Source organism: Cottoperca gobio, unplaced genomic scaffold, assembly GCF_900634415.1.
Source record: "Cottoperca gobio unplaced genomic scaffold, fCotGob3.1 fCotGob3_290arrow_ctg1, whole genome shotgun sequence".
Lineage (NCBI taxonomy): Eukaryota > Metazoa > Chordata > Actinopteri > Perciformes > Bovichtidae > Cottoperca > Cottoperca gobio.
This window is the reverse complement of record NW_021166900.1, coordinates 57,440-78,632: the sequence shown is the minus strand read 5'-3', so window position 1 is coordinate 78,632 and position 21,193 is coordinate 57,440. Positions and strand designations below refer to the sequence as shown.

At 40.9% G+C, this 21,193-nt stretch overlaps 2 protein-coding genes and 1 pseudogene across 2 annotated transcripts; 1 reads left to right on the top strand and 2 right to left on the bottom strand.

The window, feature by feature from the left end:
- Nucleotides 1-1,954: 1,954 nt before the first annotated feature.
- On the bottom strand, nt 1,955-9,186 carry LOC115005276 (acyl-coenzyme A thioesterase 4-like). Its single transcript, XM_029427073.1, has 11 exons — nt 9,148-9,186; nt 7,873-8,074; nt 7,317-7,416; nt 6,721-6,911; nt 5,929-6,098; nt 5,423-5,542; nt 5,158-5,240; nt 4,849-4,942; nt 4,214-4,294; nt 3,831-3,972; nt 1,955-3,035 (listed from the first exon to the last, which is right to left on the bottom strand). The coding sequence occupies exons 2-11, from the start codon at nt 8,066-8,068 to the stop codon at nt 2,899-2,901; spliced, it is 1,314 nt and encodes a 437-aa protein (XP_029282933.1). The 5' UTR covers nt 8,069-8,074; nt 9,148-9,186; the 3' UTR covers nt 1,955-2,898.
- Nucleotides 9,187-11,228: 2,042 nt separating this feature from the next.
- LOC115005267 (acyl-coenzyme A thioesterase 4-like) lies at nt 11,229-14,683 on the bottom strand. Its single transcript, XM_029427062.1, has 7 exons — nt 14,609-14,683; nt 14,108-14,227; nt 13,392-13,474; nt 13,195-13,288; nt 12,581-12,661; nt 11,760-11,904; nt 11,229-11,647 (listed from the first exon to the last, which is right to left on the bottom strand). Exons 1-7 carry the CDS (start codon nt 14,681-14,683, stop codon nt 11,541-11,543), a joined length of 705 nt encoding a protein of 234 aa, XP_029282922.1. The 3' UTR covers nt 11,229-11,540.
- A 3,123-nt stretch (nt 14,684-17,806) lies between these two features.
- Nucleotides 17,807-19,863, top strand: LOC115005266 (acyl-coenzyme A thioesterase 2, mitochondrial-like; annotated as a pseudogene).
- Nucleotides 19,864-21,193: the final 1,330 nt, after the last annotated feature.

Sequence of the window (21,193 nt, the reverse complement as noted above, 5' to 3'; positions counted from 1 at the left end):
AATAAACAAGCTTTACAAGGATATGGAACAACCTTGGTGTTGACTGTTGGTTGGAAACACACAGCTGTCGTTTTAAGGTCTGATGTTTTGTTGACCCATCCTTCTCCCTGACCTCTGTATCTAACTGGAGCCAAAGCAAATGTCAACAAACCTGTGTTTGAAGGACATGTTCGACTTCTACATACGGCTGGTGTCCACATACTTTTGGCCATGTCGTGTATTTAATGTGACGGTTACATTGTGAGTTTCTTTCTATCTGATCTTCTTATTATACTTTTTTATTCACATTTATATCTCTCTCTTATATCTTTATTTTAATTTCTATAACACACACTCACTCATCCTCAGGCGAACACAGATCTATGCCTGGCGCGCACTTACCGCATCTACACACGCGCACACGCGAGCAAAGAAAAAAACACACCTGCGCGCACACAGTCACAGATCCATCCTCATAAGTGCGCACGAACACAGACGTTTGGTTTAGTTCCTCAAACACACCCTGTGAAAATACACGTGCACGGGCGAATCAGCACGAGCTCAACTTGCATTCCAGCAGAATCAGTTGATATCAGAAACAATGACTCTGAGCTGAAAGCAGCCGAAACCACATCCAGCAGGATGAGTGCCTCATTATTGATTGAAACGCTTCTGATCGATATAATAATTGATTTATTGATTTCACTGGTGGGTTCACGTGACAATAATCTGGAGGATGTCACAGTGAGAGCTCTCCAACATGGTCCCATCTCAAGAAACCAAGAATAACACATACATTCTGTTTTAATAATCTGCTTTAATTGAACATTAACTGATTGTCAATTGTAGATGTTGTGATGTGTTCAGGTACCTTTTTCTCTCCGCAGCAGGAGCAGGTGTTTCCTCTCTGTGTCACAGGTCAGACAAATGTTTTCTGTCTCCAGCTGTTTGTCACATCACACAAATATTTCCCTCTAAATTCCTCCGCAGGGACTCGATCCGGCTCCGCATCAGTATCCATCAACCGAAAAATTAAGAAAATGTAATTAAATCCAAATCCACTTTTTATTTTTTGTGCTCCCGCAGTTACAGCTGTTCCTGATCCTGATCCTGATATTGACAGAGACGCGGTAAATTCCTCTGAACAGCAGGTTTCTGACGCTCCGGATCACCTGCAGGTGTCGGTTCGTCTCCCCCGCCGCTCCGCTCAGGAGCCCGGGTTCCTCTCCTCACACAGGCAGCACTGGTCGCTCTCAGATCAGTGTGTCACCACAGTGAAGACATCTCCACACGAGCAGTTACAGGAGACCGAAGTCACGGACGCGCTTCTCTTTTTTTTTCCGCTTCTCGCAGCTCTCCAAAGTGCGCGGGGCGGTGCGGTGCGGTGCGGTGCGGTTGTCCTGCGTCACAGGAAACACGAGAGGCTCTCGGGCTCATCACACCAGCCCAGACTGAGGGTCTCGTCAAGTTCCCCGGTCACAGGTCTGAGCAGGGGAGAGAGAGTGTATGTGTGTGTGTGTGTGTGTGTGTGTGTGTGGTGTGGGGGGGGGAGGGGGGGACAGCGTGATCCACGTCCAGATGGAGAGGAAAGTGCGTAAGAGGAGGAAGCTCGCGTGTGTGCGTGGCTCGTGCAGTAACAGATGAAGTTAATGAGCTTCATCATGCAGCCTGTCAGAGAGACAAGATGCTGAGAGGTGAAGCTGAGAGGTGAAGCAGCAGAGATGGAGGCAGGACGCCCCCCAGCGGATAAACACAGCAACTGCACACACACACACACACACACACACACACACACACACACACACACACACACACACACACACACACACACACACATCAAATAATATTGTGAATGGGCCATGTTTGAACCTTCAGATTGATAAGTCTTTGTAGTCTTTTGAGTAAAACAAACAATTTCACTTCATAGATTTAAGTTTATTTCAGTTCAATGTTGTCAAGCCAAGAACAACACATTCCATTTTCACTGATATACTTATTGTGACTGGCTTTGTTCATTACATTCTTAATACTTGGTATATTCCACAGGATCTGTTCATTAATAAAGACACATGGAAGATGGACAGATCAATCAGATGTCACTGCTGCTTCCTTTCACAGGGTGAAGAAGTAAAGGTTGTTTTTTTGTCACATATTAATCGATATCTACTACAATACATCTCTGGTAAATAATTCTTGGGTATCAGGATTGTTGACCTGCAAAGATGAGTTCAATCATGAACGGAAAGTTAGTTTCATGCCCTCCAGCTCACCTGCCCCTGATGTTGCCACTAGTCCACCCCGTTTATACAAACCCCTTGATTCCCCTGATCCAGATTGTCTTTGTGCTCATTGCTCTCCAGTAATGGACCCGTGGAAGTGTTCTAGTTGTTTTTACTACTCAAGGTCAGGACTTGTTTGCTCTTTTTGGCCAACCTGTGTATGAAAACCTGTTTTTTGAGAGAGACATGTCCCGGGACAGACGTGTCCTCGAGTCTCTTTTCAACCCAGAACCATTGCAGTTTAGGTTCAGGCGGCAAAACTACTTAGTTAGGTTCAAATATCATGGAGAGTGAAGGGGATGACATGGCGGACTTTCTCGCCCTTAATACTGTGGCAGTTGCTCTGAGCGTCCGGATGTGGATGGGGTTACATTGGAGTTAGTTGAAAGCCCGGTGGTCTCATGCACACACTAAAGGGTGCATCGCTCTCAGACGCTGAGGGTCAGTGAAACAGCACTGAAAACTGAACAGCAGGGATGCATACATTTGACATTATTATGTGATTATAACAGATTAAAACGTGCAGAACCACCAGAATCTGTAACTAACAGGTCATAAAGGTTAAACCATCAGCAGCAGCATTAGAACTAATGATCATCATGCCGTATGGAAATGTTCTGGCAGTACGACAGACTTGGTGTTACAGGTTACAGGATAAGTTGGCAGCAGGGCTTCTGCTGCTGTGCAGGTTCTTCCTCAGGAAGGCCAGCGTCTTCCTCCAGGCGTCTTCCTGAGCGCGAGAATGTGCCGCCATCTCTCCGCCCCACAGACATGTTACTGCAATCAAAACAGGCAACAGGCAGAGTCAGGAAGGCTCACTGAACTCGTCACTGTGCGGCCCCAGATACTCCGCACTGAAACGCAGCTCATCAGGAGTGAACGTTAACAAAGTACAAGTTAGTCCTCATCATTCAGGTATTTTCCCTCGGTGCCTTTTCACACCGAGACATTTGATCCAGTTAGTTTTGGTAACACACTCAACAAATCACACCTATAGGTCCCGACGTCATCACCTGCGTGAGCTGAGGTTTCTGACCGGAGTTTTACAAAAGCTCCGTTTTCAGGACCTAAAACAGCCGGTGTCGACGAACGTACGCGCGGATAACGCCTCCTGCTCGGAAGATGATTGACAAGTGTTGAAGGTTTTGGGAGTTTTCCCCGACTGGTACTTTATAAAGTCGTGGACCAAACGTCAGTTAAACATCTGGTCTCCTCCCCGTGTGCTACTGCGACCAACAGAACCATGGTTCAGGTTGATCCAGACTGTGGTCCAGCTCGTGGGCCCCGGGGGGGGAGTCAAAAAGTCCGGACCAAATGAGGTACGTGTGAAAGGGCCCTGAAACCCAAACATATGATACAAGATGACTTTGTTTTGGAGTCCAGGTGGCAGCAGCAGAGGGATCAGTGTGTGGACGTCTGTGCTCTACGTGACTGAAGCGTTATGCAAAACAAAGTCATCCTTGTAGGTCTTTTATTCTTCTTCTTCAGCTGTCTTGCACTTGACGCTGAATAGATTAATATCGTTGATGTGATCCAGGAGTCATTCTACCGTTTACATAGATGTGAACTTACCGATGAGATTTGTGGTAACCGATCTGAACAGGCTGGTTCGGGTGTGCGGCGTGAACGGAGGCTCGATCAGGTGACCGGCGTTCGGGTACGACAGGACGGTGAGCAGGTGGCTGTTCCCCGCCCGCTCCATCATCTCCTTGATCTGGGAAAAAGGTCAAAACAAAACTCGTTAAAATCTTTGGGTTTTCTATTTGTTTGCAGTATGACACGGTATTTGACATGTTTTTCAGTTTCTGACATGTCTTATACTTCTCATGATTTGTAAAAGGTTTCAGCAATGACACTGTTTTCACTCAGTGATTATTTAAGTTTCATCTTAACTTCTGTCATCTCACTTTCTACCCTCTGTGTTTATTCACACAGGATGTGGTCAGTAAACTCACGTCCACTGCAGCCTCCTGTGTGGGCATGTTCTGATCGTCTTCACCTACAATCACCAGCAGAGGACACTGCAGTCGTCCCACCTGCTCAGAGACAAAAGGACCTGAATTGTTTTACCTCAAATCTCGTTTTTATATATATATATATTATATATATTAATTAATATATATTATTTATATTAATTAATATATATATATATATATATATATATATATATATAATATATATATATATTAATATATATATTAATATATATTAATTAATATAATATAATTATATTAATTATATTATTAATATTATATATATATAATATATATATATATTAATATATATTATTAATATATATATATATATATATATATATATATATATATATATATATAATATATATATTAATATATATTAATTATATATATTATATATATAATTAATTATATATTATTATATATTATTATTAATATATATATATATATATATATATATATACAGTATATATATATATATATATCTATATATATATATATATATATAATTTTAGGATGTTGTTAAAGACCTAAAGGAAGTATTCAATATTTAGGCACAATGGGGCAGAGTGTGTGCAATTAATGAACAACAATCGATCATCGATGGTACTTACGTCCACTTTGAACGCAGGGTCGGTGGTGATGGGCAGCATCATATCACGCAAGATCTCCTCGTTCTCCTCAGTGTGGCGGATTCTTTCAGATCTTCTAAAATCGACACCAAAGTCAATGTTTGCTCGAGGATCGTCAGACCCCTAACTTTAAAGTGGCATATTTTATGACTATTTCATATTATATTCAATGCATAGCAATTACAGTGCAGAACTGATAAACTGTACAGCAAACCCAAATAGTGAAAACAATAACTGCAAGAAGTTTGTGTAATATTAGCTATTAATATGATTGACAACAGAACAACTTACTTGTTATAGTAAACCAAGAGCTCTGGCAAAAAACCCTCCACCGGCTGCATATGCATCCCGCTTACACACACCACACACCTGGCCTGAGACAGACAGACACACACACACACACACACACACACACACACACACACACACACACACACACACACACACACACACACACACACACACACACACACACACTGTAGATTTAGACCCACTTCTAACTTCTAACTGAGTTTCTTTACGCTCAGATGCAACGTTTCAGTCATATATTATTTACCTTTATAACTTGGGAGTAAACCGCCAGTTTGAAGGTGACGCTGGTGCCGATGGAAAGACCCAAAATGGCGATCCTGCTGTCGACGATCTGAGGATGCTGCTCCAGGACTTGATAGGCCGTCTGCAGCAGGAACATGTGTCAGAAAACAAACCGGGTTGCTTTTGGTGAGTGACCTCATTTTTGTTTTACTGCTCAGACACATGTCCTCTGAACCAGTTCTTTATTACTATTATTAACGGGCCAAACACCAACATACACACAACTCCAAGAACAGGATTCTGCCTTGTAAACATCTTATCAATCTAATTGTTTCCTTCCTCAATCAAAGGTTCAATCTAATCACATCTGCTCTCTGTGTGCTAACGGTTGACAGCTACTCAGCCAGGAGATTTATTAATACATGCCAAAAGATTTTAATAAGGTTGGAAACTAGCTGGTAAAGAAAGTGGAACATTTAGCAGCGAAAGAGAGCAAAACTAAGAGAAGTGAACTGGACTTGGGTTTACCTCAAAGTACTCTTGGCCCACAGTCTTCCCGGTGTCTCTGGTGATTTCAGGTGTCAGGTAGTCGAGGGCCAGGGAGGCGATGCCGTGGGAGGCCAGCAGCGCTGCACGGTGCTCCACCAACTTCCCTCCACCCCCCCAAAGGTCCAGGAGGCCGGGGAAAGGTCCCGGTCCTTCAGACGAGTCAAGACAACAGAAACAGTTCAGTGTACAGGACGATGATATTGTTTATTTCTGATATTCTCTGCGGTTATTTTTGAGTAATTCTTGTTTTTCACTATTCCAACAATATAAATCCAGAAATAATCTTTTTTATATATCTGTTAAGTCACTATATCGTCAAATTAGGTAACAAAATGGTGATTGAGCCTATGACTGATGGAATTATTGCAATATTTATATATTTGTAGTATTAAGAACTAGAAGTCTGTGGTGAGTTAAGTTACTGCTATTGCAAACCGAACATTTCCTAATGCTGCAGCTTCACATTAAAAGCATTTAACTGGCGAAACACGAGTAGACTTTTATTTTGAAGTAGTCAAAAGATATGTGTTTGTCAGTGAGCTTGACACTGACCATCATCATTCATCAAAAATTGACGTTTTGCTGCCCCCCAGTATTCTGGGACCAGTCATAAAAAACCTGCACTTCCTGTTACAGAATATAGGTGTCGCCAAATCAACCAGGACTGAAATCTTAGGAGATTGACACTTTAATGGTCGTTCATGTCACATGACTGCCCCCCCTGAGCTCCACCCAGCTGTCAACTCCCTCCAGACTCTGCTCTGGTCCTACCTGAGGGCAGGAAGAGGGTCGCAGTGAGTCCGCCCTCTGTAATCGGGATCCTACGGACGCCGGGCGCCATGTACCAGCGCTCCGCCACCACAACGGCCAGCGCCACCTGATCCAGGAAGCCCTCAGTCTGGTGACCCTGGTACACTGAGATTGTGACCTCCATGGGGGTCTGGAGGTTTATCCTCCTCAGGCTGAGGGATGAGGGGAAGGGGACTGCCCGTTATTCAGAGACCCAACAGTCCAAAAAATGTCCCATTGGACCGGAAGCCCGTTTGTCGGACAGTCCGTTATCCCAAAAACAAACACCCATTGCTCCAAAGGCCCTTTGTTCCAACAATACACACTCCATTTTACCATTTTAATTGTCTTGTACTCATTGCTTTCCTTGGTGGGGTTGGTTTGTTTGGTCTTTCGGAATAATTGCCGTTTGTCGGACAAATGGGCCTCCAGTCCAAAGGAACAAATGTTGGACTGTTGGAGTTTCTGAACAATGGGCCGTTGGGAAAATGGCATGGTACCGATGGGAAAGAGTCGACTCTGATACTGATCCTGTATTGACTGGTATCATCTGAACAGCCCGACTCTTGTTCGCCTACCTGAGCGAAGGTTTGCTGCCTGGAACTGGTCTGAGGCTCCACAGGAGACCCATCTGTTCAACCCCAGAATATGTTCCACCCAGACTGGGATCCTCTACAACTGTAAAGTAAAAAGGTATTAACAACTATTTTATATTTCTAATTGTTAACTTAAATGTCTAGTTATAATTTGCTTGCTTAATCATGGTTGCTAAACATCTTTTTTCCAAATTTCCAGGTTTTTTTGTCAATAAATTTGGTGATTTGGGTTCAATATAAAAGAGAAGACACTACTGCTAAAGACTTAGCAATTAACAAAATTACCACATTTTGAAATGATATTTTTCCTTATTTAGAAAGTTTTACTATATTATTTATATTTTTTATATTTCAAACAATGAAACCTGTAAATTATTCAAACAAACAAAATAAGCAAATTTAACAAAACTAGGGATATTATAAAATAGCTTTTTTGAATATCTACAAACGTATCCTGCAAACTGTTAAGAAGTTTGTTTAATCACTTCTCAATCAATTAAGTCAATTCTTTCGCGGTGTACATATTGAAGCCATGCACCGTTCACGGTCCCGCTGGCGTTGGCAGTGTAGTGGGCGAAGGCCTCCCAGCTGTGTCCATCTTCACACTGGTGGAGGGCGTGCACGGTCAGCTGGAAACCAGGGAAGACGTTCTGGACCAAAACAGTGAACTTCTCATCCACGAGTCCTCTGCACGGCCGGACCGACAGGTTCACGCAACACTGTTTCCTGTCCATCCTGCACTGAGCACAAACACAAACTGTGTGTGGGATTGGACTGTTGTAGTGTAGAGGGAACAACCCTCACCTCACATACGGGTACTTCAGAAGACGTGTAGGAGGTTATAGATAACCAAAGATCCTCTAGATGAAAGATAACGTTGAAGTTTGTATGCATTAATTTCATCTTGAACACATTACTTGTTTTATAGAAATGTCTAATCATTATTTTGCGACCTTGCCTGAACCGGAGAGTTCTCAGTAACATTTAGGTTGATGGTCTGCCTTCAGTCCTCCCCATCAAAGTGATTCATCACCAGACACTGTTCCAGGATGTTGCTTATCTCACATTTACATATTTCATTGAATCACCAGTATTGTAATAAACACGTACACAGGTATTTTTGAAAACGGGTTTTTATCGAACAATAGACCCCGTCCACTCGAGCACTGTTTTAAAGAAATGTCCATCCAAGTGAAGCCGCAAAACACCATTGAAGCGCGCGCAGGTTCTGCTCTATGTGGACACAAGTGGCCGAATTTAGTTTCCTCACCCTTAAAAGTCTAATTATTTAAACTTGCACCTCCATTGCTGCTGAGCTGTTTATGATATAACAGCTGTATGAAGCGTGTTGCCTCGCGCCTCGAGATGTTCTGCATCTATTTACCAGGATGTGAACGGAACACAGCCTGGAGGTAAATCAGTGCAGAAGTGTTTTAATTCATATCCACTGTGCTGTTCACTATTCTGTAGCGTAAAGTTCATGCTTTGTGTTAAACTGAAGACTGTTGGCACCAAAACCTCTCCAAAGGTATGAGCTGTGTTTGTATGACCAACATTAACTAACATCGACACACACACAGTCTAAACATTACATTTCCATCACAAAAGTCTTATGTTTGAAGTGCTTTTTGTTCAGACACAAATCTTTATATTAAAATAGTTCAACATATTACCTAAAGAAAGCCTAAAACAAATCAGGGTTCTTAAGATGAATTGTGTCAAACAGATGATTCCTTAAGTCTCGGTACATGGGGCAATAGAACACACAATGACATGTTTAACAACACGAAAAACACAAAGGCATCATGAGTACCTGTAGATGTTCGTCGGGTCCTCAGTCCTCAGTCCTCAGGTCAGGTCTGAACTGAGCACAAAGGGACCCGGACTGTATTCATTAACCTCACATTAAATATGCAGCAGGCTGCACGGTGTGCTTCACTCACCAGCCAATAACAACAACTGTCATCGATTTGAGTGGCTGCTGGATTCTGGATTACAAAAACCAACTCTGCGTGTTCACTGCTTTCCTTCCTCCGCTGGGAAGGGAATTTATTGTTCAATAAAGGTTTGTTTTGGTTGGACTTCTCGTTTTCCAAATCGACTTGAAGGATGGAGGGTGTCATACATATTTTAAAACAAACATTAAAAAAATAACTAATCCCTTAAAATACTTATTTATTCCTTAAATTGCTTAATTTTAAACTCTTACTGTGCACTGAGGTAGACCTCACAGCTTTCTTCTTCATTGTGTACAGAAGGCCATCAGGACGACTGATACAACCAGTTATAGATTAACTGTTTAACTATTAACCATTTCTACATCTGGTGTTCAGATAACTTGGGATTACAATCACAAATAAAAGTAAAGAAAGTATCGTTGCTTTTAGAAGAAACTCCTTGGTCCCCTGTAAATATGAACAGAACTACTGGAAGTGTACAGGTGTATAAACACCTGGGCTCTATTATTCATAGCAAACTGACACCAAAGACAGGTTTTCAAAAGCTCAACGTCTGAAGTGTTTAAAGGAACTTAGAAGGTTTAACTTATGTGGAAAGAACTAAGCTGATATTGTTTTATAAAACTTTCATTTAGAGCAGGGGTCGGGAACATATGGCTCGCGAGCCATATATTGTAAGGTTCGCTGGAACCACAGAACTGAACCCAAAAGCACGACACAGAGACACGTGTCTGTGATCACACGTGTCTGTGATCACACGTGTCTGTGATCACACTGAAGCTGCAGGTCTAACTGTGAGATGCTTCGTTGTGTCCCTACACAGTCCGGCTCACATGGTCCCAGAGATCTGTGCTGTGTTTCTCTTTGCTTTACAAAAACTTTCATTTCATTCACACATTTAGATTCTTCCTCAAATGTGTCCCCCCCCCCCCCCCCGTGGTTGTGCCATGCATTGATTTAATTACCAAAACCAGCGGGCCAGTTATGACAGACATGATATGTTCCTGCGGGCCGGATATAATAATAATAATAATAATACAAATAATAATAATAAATTGTATTTGTAAAGCGCCTTTCAAAGCTAAAAGCAATCTCAAGGCGCTAAAATGCAGGACAACAACAACAACAACAACAACAACAACAGACATAAGAGGTGAAATCAGTTTGAGTTTGACCCCCGTGCAGTAAACACTGACACGTGCACATACATGAGATAAATAACGTGAGAGTTTAGTTTATTTAATAAGAGCACCTGTTCAATGCAACACTGACACCACTGTTAGTACTCGGAGACGTGTTGTATTTAAATGCACGCATTAAAGTTGCGTTCAAATGTATTAAATATATGGCTCTCAGGGAAATACATTAAAAACAATATTAGGCTTTTATGGCTCTCGCAGACAAAAAGGTTCCCGACCCCTGGTTTAGAGGATATTGTATACACTGTATTCAGTGTTGGGGTGGGGGGGGGGCATTGTGCAGTAGTACTCACTTGACAGACCAGTACACCATAGCAGATCCACTGCACCCTCTCAGGCCTGAGTAAGCACGTGCACCTCCAGCAGCAGGTATAGGATGTCCAGGATCCTTTGTCCTGCAGTATTCAGCTGCTTAACCAGCTCTGGTCACATGGGTCATGTTTTCTTATGATGCTTTTGTGTTTGTTATACATGTGCTGTCATGTACGGTTGTTCATGTTGTTTTGTGCTGTCAAAATTCCCCGAGGGGCAAAACAAGTTTAATTCCTTCATTCGTTCAGGTTTGGCGTGCATAAGAAAAGGATTCAGTCAACGCCACACCTGAATGTTGTAGGATCTACCTTCTGACCACACCCACCATCACAGCTGGACAGAGCCAGGTTGTGCCGTGGACATGGGGTGAATCATTATAAATACACTAATTCTTCTTCGAGACTACGATAAAAACGCTTTGAAAACTCATTTAGACAAGACTTTATTTCACGTCTTACTTCAGCACCACAGATTCATCAACACACAGACACGGAGCCCCCCCCTCAAATCACCTATATAAATACTCTTTAATATTATTACATTGGACTTATTACTGATTATCTTTTGTTCTGATTCAACCAGGAGTAGTTCATGCCCATCAAAGCGAGATTATTCATCATTGATTCATGGAGATACATTTTACTTCCTGATCCAGAAGCAGCAGAAGTGGCTCTTCCCACGGAGCGACTCTACAATCATGAGTTGTTGCCTTGGTGGGAGAATGAAGCTGCACCAGGTTATTCGCCGCCGTACAGATTCTCCTTCAGAAAGACCAGCGTCTTCCTCCAGGAGTCTTCCTGAGCACGAGAATGTGTCACCATCTCTCCGCCCCACAGAACCACCACTGCAAAGACAAACAGGCGAAACTAAATCCATCAAACCTCAAAACTCAAGTCCTGATTTTTTGGCAGCTTCCATCTTTCAGGTACAGCTTCCCGGTCTGAAGGCGAACCTACTCTTCTGAGATACGGCGGTGATAGATTTGAAGGCGCTGGATCGGCTGAACGGCGAGAACGCAGGTTCGATCAGGTGACCGGCGTTCTTGTAGGTCAGGACAGTCAGCAGGTGGCTGTTTCCCGCCCGCTCCATCATATCCTTTATCTGGAAAACAGGAAGTAAAACACCTGATCTCATATTTATTACATGGTTTCATGTGTTCGTCTCTCGTTTGCATTGGATATGATTTGTAAATATGTATTTCTTACACTGCATTTGCTCATTTGTAAATAATAAGAATAATAATCCATCATTAAAAGACGGTACCGTGCAAGTCACTGCAGCACTAACCTGCAAATATTTCAGAATAAAAGCGTAACAACAGAAGGGATTCTGTCCATATAAAAACACAAGGCTTTCATTTTTTTGTGGAAACAGGAAGTGTCGAGTTAAAAATAAAACTTTACTTTTTTGTGTGTGACATATTCGACAGATATAGACATGGGAACTGTAGTGATGCTGCTGGGGTGTCAATATACTGTCACAAGATCATTTTTACTGTCTACATTTGCTGTGAACTGCAAAATTAAAACTTTTATTCTGGGAAAATGACAAGAAACAATAGAGTGTGAATTTAATAAGCCGATGAATTGTGGTATAAGTGGTTCATTTACAATATTTATTCACATGAGTCTTCTCTTTTTATTTAGTCTCGGCCATTTTGTAATTCCATATGTCCCCAGTAACTATTCAGTGTCCTCTCAAATGTCTTCCTGCGACTTCAAGCCTTCAGGCCGAAGCTCGTTATTCACACAGGAAGTCGTCATGTCAGTAAACTCACGTCCGCTGCAGACTCGTACGCGGGCCAGTTCTGATCGTCCTCCCCCACCACCAGCAGCAGAGGACACTGGAGTCGCCCCACCTGCTCAGAGACCAACAGCAGCAGTGTTTCAGCTTTTATCACCGGCTGCAGCTTCGAATATTTAACTATGCATCACCTGTTGGATACTTCTCAGGGCTGGAGAAGCAAACCTATCCACAAACACTTCACTTGTTTTGCAGATATCAGCAGAAAATGAGAGATTAGTCTGATCTGTTGTTCAGTGAAACGTCTTATAAATGCGTTTAAAACACAAAGACAAAAGTGTTCTGTGACTTACAAATTAAATAAATAAAGGTTTAAATATGAGAAGCAGAGAGAAGTCGGGGCTGCTTTGTTTTTAACATCACAATGTTTCCACTTACGTATTACTTGCTATTTATTATTAGTTTATCCAAAAAGGACCCACATTACTGTTTAGTCTTAAAAATCTACAAATAAATTCCTCAGAGAAGCTACATGAAACTATAGTTCAGAAGAAATGATGGGAGTCTTGTAGTTGTGTCCTCTCATATAAAGGCAAACAAAAACCCGAAAAGGAAACGGCAGAAGAATCTTTGTCTGTTGGTACTCACGTCCACTTTGAGCGAGGGGTCGGTGGGGATGGGCAGCAGCAGGTCCCGGCAGATCAAATAGTTATTCTCGTCAAAGCGACTCTTCGCATGGTTTCTGATTTAAAAGACAAAAAAAAAAATGCTGAAAAATGCTTCACAAAAAGCATTTTTGTTGAAGAAACAACAATCTTAAAGTAACTGAAGGGAGATCCACTTACTCTTCAAAGTAACTCATCATCTGTTCCATGGGTCTGTCAATCGGCTGCACATGACTCCCACTAATACACACTGCACACCTGAGCTGCACACACACACACACACACACACACACACACACAACACACACACACCACACACACACACACACACACACACACACACACACACACACACACACACACACACACACACACACACACACACACACAACACACACACACACACACACACACACACACACACACACCACACACCCACACACACACACACCACACACACACACACACACACACACCTTTTGACCGGACTCCAGCAGACACGGTTAGGGACCAAGATGGCTGCCTGACCCTCAAAACTATCCACAGCCACCAGCAGCTGCAGCACAAACCTAAAGACAGTTACTGTCACCAAGCTTCTCGCACCAACAGACAGGGCTGGGAGGGTTCAGGATTCAGTGCATACAAGTGCTAATTCCAGGATGTACCGTGCCCTAATAGAGCCAGACTTCCCCGTGTGCGAGACTTGGATAGACATAATAACGAACAGACCGAATCAAGCGAAAGTAAAACTTTCGAAAACGTTTCAATAGTGTTGTCCGACACTTATGTCACTGATGGCCAGTTACACACAAAAACATGGGAAATCGGGTCGAGAAAATCCCGAAGTAACCCTTTAAGCTGCGTCAAGATGATGAAAGTAACTTAGGTGGTCTTACCTTCACAACTTGGGAGTAAACCGCCAATCTGAAGGTGACAATGGAGCCTAAGGAAAGACCCAACATGGCGATCCTGCTGCCCAGGATCTGAGGGTGCTGCTCCAGGACTCTGTAGGCCGCCTGTAGCAGGAAAATGTTTCAGAAATACATTCATTCATTGTTGATATAGAATCGGATTAGCTCTTCACGCTTTGTATTAACATGTATATACACAAGGATTGCCCTGGATATTGCAGAGGATAAAGCTTTGTACATCTTTCTGTATTTCTTGAGATCTACATCCTTTTATCTGATATTCAGTGTAAGAATAAACCTTGTGACCGCTGTAGTCACTCACAGCTGAAATGTTGTTACCTGGGAACACAGTTCCATAAACCAGCTCTCACCGTGTGTTTTACAGTGTGATGTAATCTTGGGTGTGATCTTTAACTCTGTGTCAGGTGACACGTTTTAAAGGGATTTAAAGTGTGCTCTATACTATATATATTTTCACCGCTTCACCTTTCTGACGTGGAACTGAAGCCGTGATCTGCCCTCTCTTCGAAGCCACCAGACTCCTTTGACAAAAACAGTCATTTTTCCAGGTGGCTGAAACGCGTCAGGCTGCTGCCCCCGCACACAGCAGCACATTGCTTTACTTCCTGCTCGTACTCTGCTTCTGTAATACACTGACTGTGGATAAGTACCTCTTACTACTTCACTTTAAAAGATCCAAACTATCCCTTTAAAATCAACCATCTTTGTCTTATTTAAATCTTGAGCAAAGCATACACACATCTGTCCTGGAGGAAACCCTTCATGTGTTGCTTTGTCTTGTAAAAAGTTTAGTTTAGTTTGTGGAGTTTTTCTTTATTAGAGCTCTCTGAGACAAATGAGTAATTAACCTATAGGTATATATAGTATATAACCTATTAAACATATAGGTATATATAGTATATAACCTATTAAACATATATATATATATATATATATATATATATATATATATATATATATATAATATATATATATATATATATATATATATATATATATATATAGTATATATATATATATAGTATATAACCTATTAAAATTAAGCTGGACAACAGTGGCTCTTCAGTGTTTAAAAATAAATCAAAACCTCTTCATCCTCCAGCCAATCAAACCTGCGGCCCTGGTTAACAGTTATGACTATATTACAGCAGAGATAAAGATTTTAATCATTGATTTTAAGTTTTAAGGCCTTTTGCTTCATATTTATAATCATATGATCTTAACTGGGCCAAGAGTCAGCTTGCTCCCTGCGTATCGTGTGTCTCTGTACGAGATGTTCTTTTCTTTGGCTCCCTTGTCGGACGGTGAGTGCTCGCTCTGTATTGGTATTTAATAAATCTTTAACTTGTGTTTATATGGAAGCAGTGCCGCTTCCTTTTGTTTTTACAGAAGGTTTGTTGGAGTGGACGCTTTGAGATTGTTAAGTAAAGTATTTCCCCTCAATATATTATCTATATTATATATATATATTATATTATATATTTTATATATAATATATATATATATATATCATATATTATATATCTATACTATATATTATAATATATATCTCTCATCTCTCTCTATATCTCTCTTATCTCTCTTCATTATATATCTCTCTTTCTCTCTCTCTATCCCTCTCCTCTCTCTCCTCTTCTCTCTCCTCTCTTCCCTTCTCTCTCCTCTCTCTCTCTTCTCTTCCTTCTCTCTCTCTCTCTCCTCTCCCTCTCCTCCTTCTCTCTCTCTCTCTCTTCTCTCTCTCTCCTCTCTCTCCTCTCTCTTCTCTCTTCTCTCTCTCTCTCTCTCTCTCTCTCTCTCTCTCTCTCTCTTCTCTCTCTCTCTCTCTCTCTCTCTCTCCTCTCTCTCTCTTCTCTCTCTCTCTCTCTCTTCTCTCTCTCTCTCTTCTCTTCTCCTCTCTCTCTCTCTCTCTCTCCTCTCCTCCTCTCTCTCTCCTCTCTCTCTTCCTCCTCTCTCTCTCTCTCTCTCTCTCTCTCTCTCTCCTCTCTCTCTCTCTTCTCTTCTCCTCCTCCTCTCTCTTCTCTCTCTCTCTCTCTTCCTCTCTCTCCTCCTCTCTCTTTTTCTCTCTCTCGCCTCCTCTCTTCTTCTCCTCTTTTCTCCCTCTCTCTCTTTCTTGCTGCCGTCCGACCTCTTTTCAGTTCCATTTTGCCCTAATCTCAAGCTCCCAGTGTGAAATGACCAGATATATTTAGCTGAAGTGTATTACATGAAAGATTCAATTCAACAATTAAAAGTACTGAATAATTTTTTCAATTTAGAGTAATTCATTTCAAATTGTGTTTTAATATAAGAATGTTCCTTCATGATAAACCCTTGAAATGAGAACTAAAGAGTTTATTTTAATTGCATTATGAGCGAGCTTGCTCACTAATGTCTGCAGGTAAAGTGTTCCATAGTTTTGGTGCATAATTGCAAAAGGCTGCATCCCCAATTTTCTTTTGGATGTTTCTGGGAACATTTAATAAACCAGTAGTGGATGATCGTAATGTTCTTGGGGGCACATAGTTGATGAGAGAGTTGGCAGTGTAACTTGGTGCGGTTCCGTTTAGGGCTTTGTATACAAGAAGGACCTTAAAGTCTAAAAGTTAGTGGAAGCCAGTGTAGAGCGGCTAACACTGGACTGATGTGGTCTCTCCTCTTGGTTCTAGTCAGCAGCCTCGCTGCAGCGTTTTGGATGAGCTGAAGTCTCTCCGTTGTTTTTTTTGGGAGGCCGGTAAAGAGTGCGTTACAGTAATCGAGTCGGCTTGAGATGAAAGCATGGATTAGTTTTTGTCACCTTGTTTATGTGGGATTTAAAGCTTAGATCTGAGTCTATGATAACACCAAGACTTGTGACTTCAGGTTTAATCAAAGGAGTAAGTTTCCCCATGTTATTCAGCATCATCTCTCTTTTTGTTATAGGACCTACTAGTAGGACTTCAGTTTTGTTCTCATTTAATTTTAAGAAATTATTGCTCATCCATTTATTTATTGCTGACAGACAGGTGGTGATGGAGTTAATAGCTGTAGTATCATTTGGTTCAGCAGAGATGTACAGTTGCGTGTCATCCGCGTGGCTATGGAAGCACACATTGTGTTCTCTAATGATGTCCCCCAGTGGTAGCATGTATAGGGAGAGCAGTAATGGACCGAGGCAGCGCCCTTGTGGAACTCCAAAGTGGGCATCATGCTTCTCTGACACATGATCTCCAAGCCTGACAAAATACTTTCTCCCTTTGATATATGTTCTGAAGAAGTTTAATACACAGACAGAAAGACCAGCCAGTTTTTCTAGACGATTAATTAGGATGTCATGGTCGATCGTGTCCAATGCTGCGCTCAGGTCTAGCAGGATAAGAATTTAGACCTTGTTTGTGTCAGAGTTTGGTCTGAGGTCACTAATTATTTTTAGTCAGAGCAATTTCGGTGCTGTGGCATGCTCTGAAGCCTCCAGGATGTTGTTTTTCTTTAAGAAAGAAGTTTATTTGGACCGAGACTATTCTTTCTAGTATTTTGCTGATGAATGGAAGGTTAGATATTGGCCTATAGATGGTCAGTGTATTACTGTCTAGGTTAGGTTTCTTTAGCAATATGAGATGTGGAGTTTTAAAGTGGTATTATTGTGCAGAAATGTCCAAAATTGTAAAGCCAGTACGGAGTATGACGAAGAGTTTGTAGTGTACATAAATATAGTCAAAAAGCATATAGTTAGTAGTTACTTTGCAGATTATCAGTGTGCGAAGAAGTACTCAAATATAATACCACACATATAAGTTCTGCATCAAAATCTTACTAAAGTAAAGTACTAATAACGCACTGTGTTTTATACTGTTTACACTTCCACTCCACTACAACGAAATATTGTATTTTTATTACATTTGGCTGAAAACTTTAGTTACTATCTTACACATTTTTACTACTATGAGAAGTACTCTAATCAACATACTCTGCTCCAAGTAAAAGTTCTGCATTTTAAATCTTACTGAAGTGAAATTACTAATACCAAGTGGCATGAAATTAAAAACATTTAAGTAAAGTAAAGTACATACATGTTTGGGTACTGTAATCTATAACAATGCATCATACTTTATATACTGATCATATGCATTGTATGTAAACTCATGATCTGCTGTGGTGTAATGTAACTAAGTAAATGTACTCAACTCCTTTAGGTTCTTGTACTTGACGTGAGTATTTCCATTTAGTTTTTCTTCTTTACACTTCTACTCCACTACATTTCACAGGGAAATATTGTAATTTTTTTGTCCTTAATATTTCACCTGTCTGCTCAGTGCAGGATGGACAGGAAACAGTGTTGTGTGAACCTGTCGGTCCGGCCGTGCAGAGGACTCGTGGATGAGAAGTTCACTGTTTTGGGTCCAGAATGTCTTCCCTGGTTTCCAGCTGACCGTGCACGCCCTCCACCAGTGTGAAGATGGACACAGCTGGGAGGCCTTCGCCCACTACACTGCCAACGCCAGCGGGACCGTGAACGGTAAGATCTCGAAAATTAATATAGAAATGTTTGCTGGCATCGTTAAGTTTGGGATTAGCAGCAAACCACATTTTTTTATAAAAGTGTGGAATTTGTTTGGAAAGAAATGAACAACCTTTTACTTTACAGTTGTAGAGGATCCCAGTCTGGGGGTGGAACATATTCTGGGGTTGAACAGATGGGTCTCCTGTGGAGCCTCAGACCAGTTCCAGGCAGCAAACCTTCGCTCAGGTAGGCGAACAAGAGTCGGGCTGTTCAGATGATACCAGTCAATACAGGATCAGTATCAGACTCTTCCCCTCATCCCTCAGGCTGAGGAAGATGAACGTCCAGACCCCCATGGAGTTCACAATCTCGGTGTACCAGGGTCACCAGACTGAGGGCTTCCTGGATCAGGTGGCGCTGGCCGTTGTGGTGGTGGAGCGCTGGTACATGGCGCCCGGCGTCCGTAGGATCCCGATTACAGAGGGCGGACTCACTGCGACCCTCTTCCTGCCCTCAGGTAGGACCAGAGCAGAGTCTGGAGGGAGTTGACAGCTGGGTGGGAGCTCAGGGGGTGCAGTCATGTGACATGGACGACCATTAACCAGCATTAGTTAGTTGTGACTGATAAACAAGTCAAGAGTGAAGGCAGGAAACACTCCAAAATGTTTCCATCAAATTTAATGCCAGCGATCAGAAACTGAAGGTGAACGTAACATCCATGTATTGATTCAATGATCAACGATCCAATATCATCGATGAAAAGTGAAAACATTGATAAGACACGCTTTTATTTTTAAAATCCCGATGTTTCACCATTCTGTCCTACTTCAAACAGCGCTTACACAACAGGACTGTTTTCACTTGTGACTTTGGACGTATTTAAGTTGCTTTTTGTAAGTTGATATTAATGTAACTGATTGTGTTAAATGGGAATATGATATCCACCATGAATGTAATCATATCGTGGCAGACTTAGTGATATCATTATATATCGTATCATTGTCCTTGTGATTTATATTATTAGTAAACTGAACTGTTTCTGTTGTCTTGACTCGTCTGAAGGACCGGGACCTTTCCCCGGCCTCCTGGACCTTTGGGGGGGTGGAGGGAAGTTGGTGGAGTACCGTGCATCGCTGCTGGCCTCCCACGGCATCGCCTCCCTGGCCCTCGACTACATGACACCGAAAATCACCAGAGACACCGGGAAGACTGTGGGCCAAGAGTACTTTGAGGTAAACAAGTCAACATTCATGCGTTAGCAAACAGACGCAGAGCAACATGTTCATCTCAGTTGTGTTTGTGTCCATCTGATGAATGTCGGAGCATTTCTGCACAAAACGGGCAAAGCAGCAAATCCTCATAATGTAGAACCAGAGAATTCATTTTTGTGTGAAAAATTACTTTTCTCTATTAATCTAATTTAAAAATAATTAGACAATAAGATGAAGCTTATTTTCTATTTTTTTATTTCTACATAAAATGTATTAAGACAATAGAATAAAAACGAAATAAATAGAATGAACATTAAACCTTAATCAACAAATACATAGAAACAATTTAACTAGACAACGTTAATACACATTACATGCTGGAAGAGGAGCAGGAAGAAGTAAACTCTGCTCCCAGCTGTTCTCCATAATGTTGGAAAAATATCCTTAATAACACAACGAAGTCAGGATCCAGATCAAATAAGAGTTTTAATCTATATTCTTGCAAGAAGGAGCCGAGTTTATACATACAAAGGATGATCAAACTCACACAGTTGTAATGCTGTTGTGTTGCTCAGAGAAGCTCCAGTGTTTGTGTGTGTGTGTGTGTGTATATATATGTGTGTATATATATATATATTTATGTATATATATGTATATGTAATAGAGTAGAGATGAAGAAAGAGAGAGAGAGAGTAGAGAGAGAGAGAGAGAGAGAGAGAGAGAGCAGACAGAGAGAGTAGAGGAAGAGATATAGAGAGATATAGAGATGAGAGATCAGGATAGATTGAATAAGCAGAGAGATATAGGATGGAGAGAGAGAGATAATAGTATAATAGATATAATATAGTATATATATATAATATATAGATAGATATATATATATAGAGATATATATATATATGTGTATGATTTATAATCTATGTGTGTATGTATGATATAATATGTGTGTAGGTATATATATATTGATATATAATATATATCCATATATATATATACACACATATATTTATAGATATGTGTGTATGGTATATTATTATGTGTGTATGATATATATTATATATACACATATATTATATATATATATATATATATATCTACATCCATAATATATATAAAATAAGTGGGTATGTACTATATATATATGTAGTAGTTATATATATACATATTCTATTATATATATATATACACACATATATATAAGTATATATGTGGTATGTATATATCATTGGGTGTGTATATAATATATATATACCACATATTATATATATATACATACATACAAACATCTATATATATACATACACATACATATATTAGATAGATGGTGTATGTATATAGAATAAAATATATATTATATATACAGACAAACATATGATATATAGA

Excerpts from the sequence above, each read along its gene's own strand:
- LOC115005276 (XM_029427073.1), bottom strand. The coding sequence starts at position 8,068 with ATGGACAGGAAACAGTGTTGCGTGAACCTGTCGGTCCGGCCGTGCAGA. Across the intron at positions 5,543-5,928 it reads TGGGCCAAGAGTACTTTGAG|ACGGCCTATCAAGTCCTGGA; the intron begins GTAAACCCAAGT and ends TTCCTGCTGCAG. Across the intron at positions 3,973-4,213 it reads CACAGGAGGCTGCAGTGGAC|ATCAAGGAGATGATGGAGCG; the intron begins GTGAGTTTACTG and ends CCTTTTTCCCAG.
- LOC115005267 (XM_029427062.1), bottom strand. The coding sequence starts at position 14,683 with ATGACTGTTTTTGTCAAAGGAGTCTGGTGGCTTCGAAGAGAGGGCAGA. Across the intron at positions 13,289-13,391 it reads ATGATGAGTTACTTTGAAGA|AAACCATGCGAAGAGTCGCT; the intron begins GTAAGTGGATCT and ends CTTTTAAATCAG. Across the intron at positions 11,905-12,580 it reads CGTACGAGTCTGCAGCGGAC|ATAAAGGATATGATGGAGCG; the intron begins GTGAGTTTACTG and ends CCTGTTTTCCAG.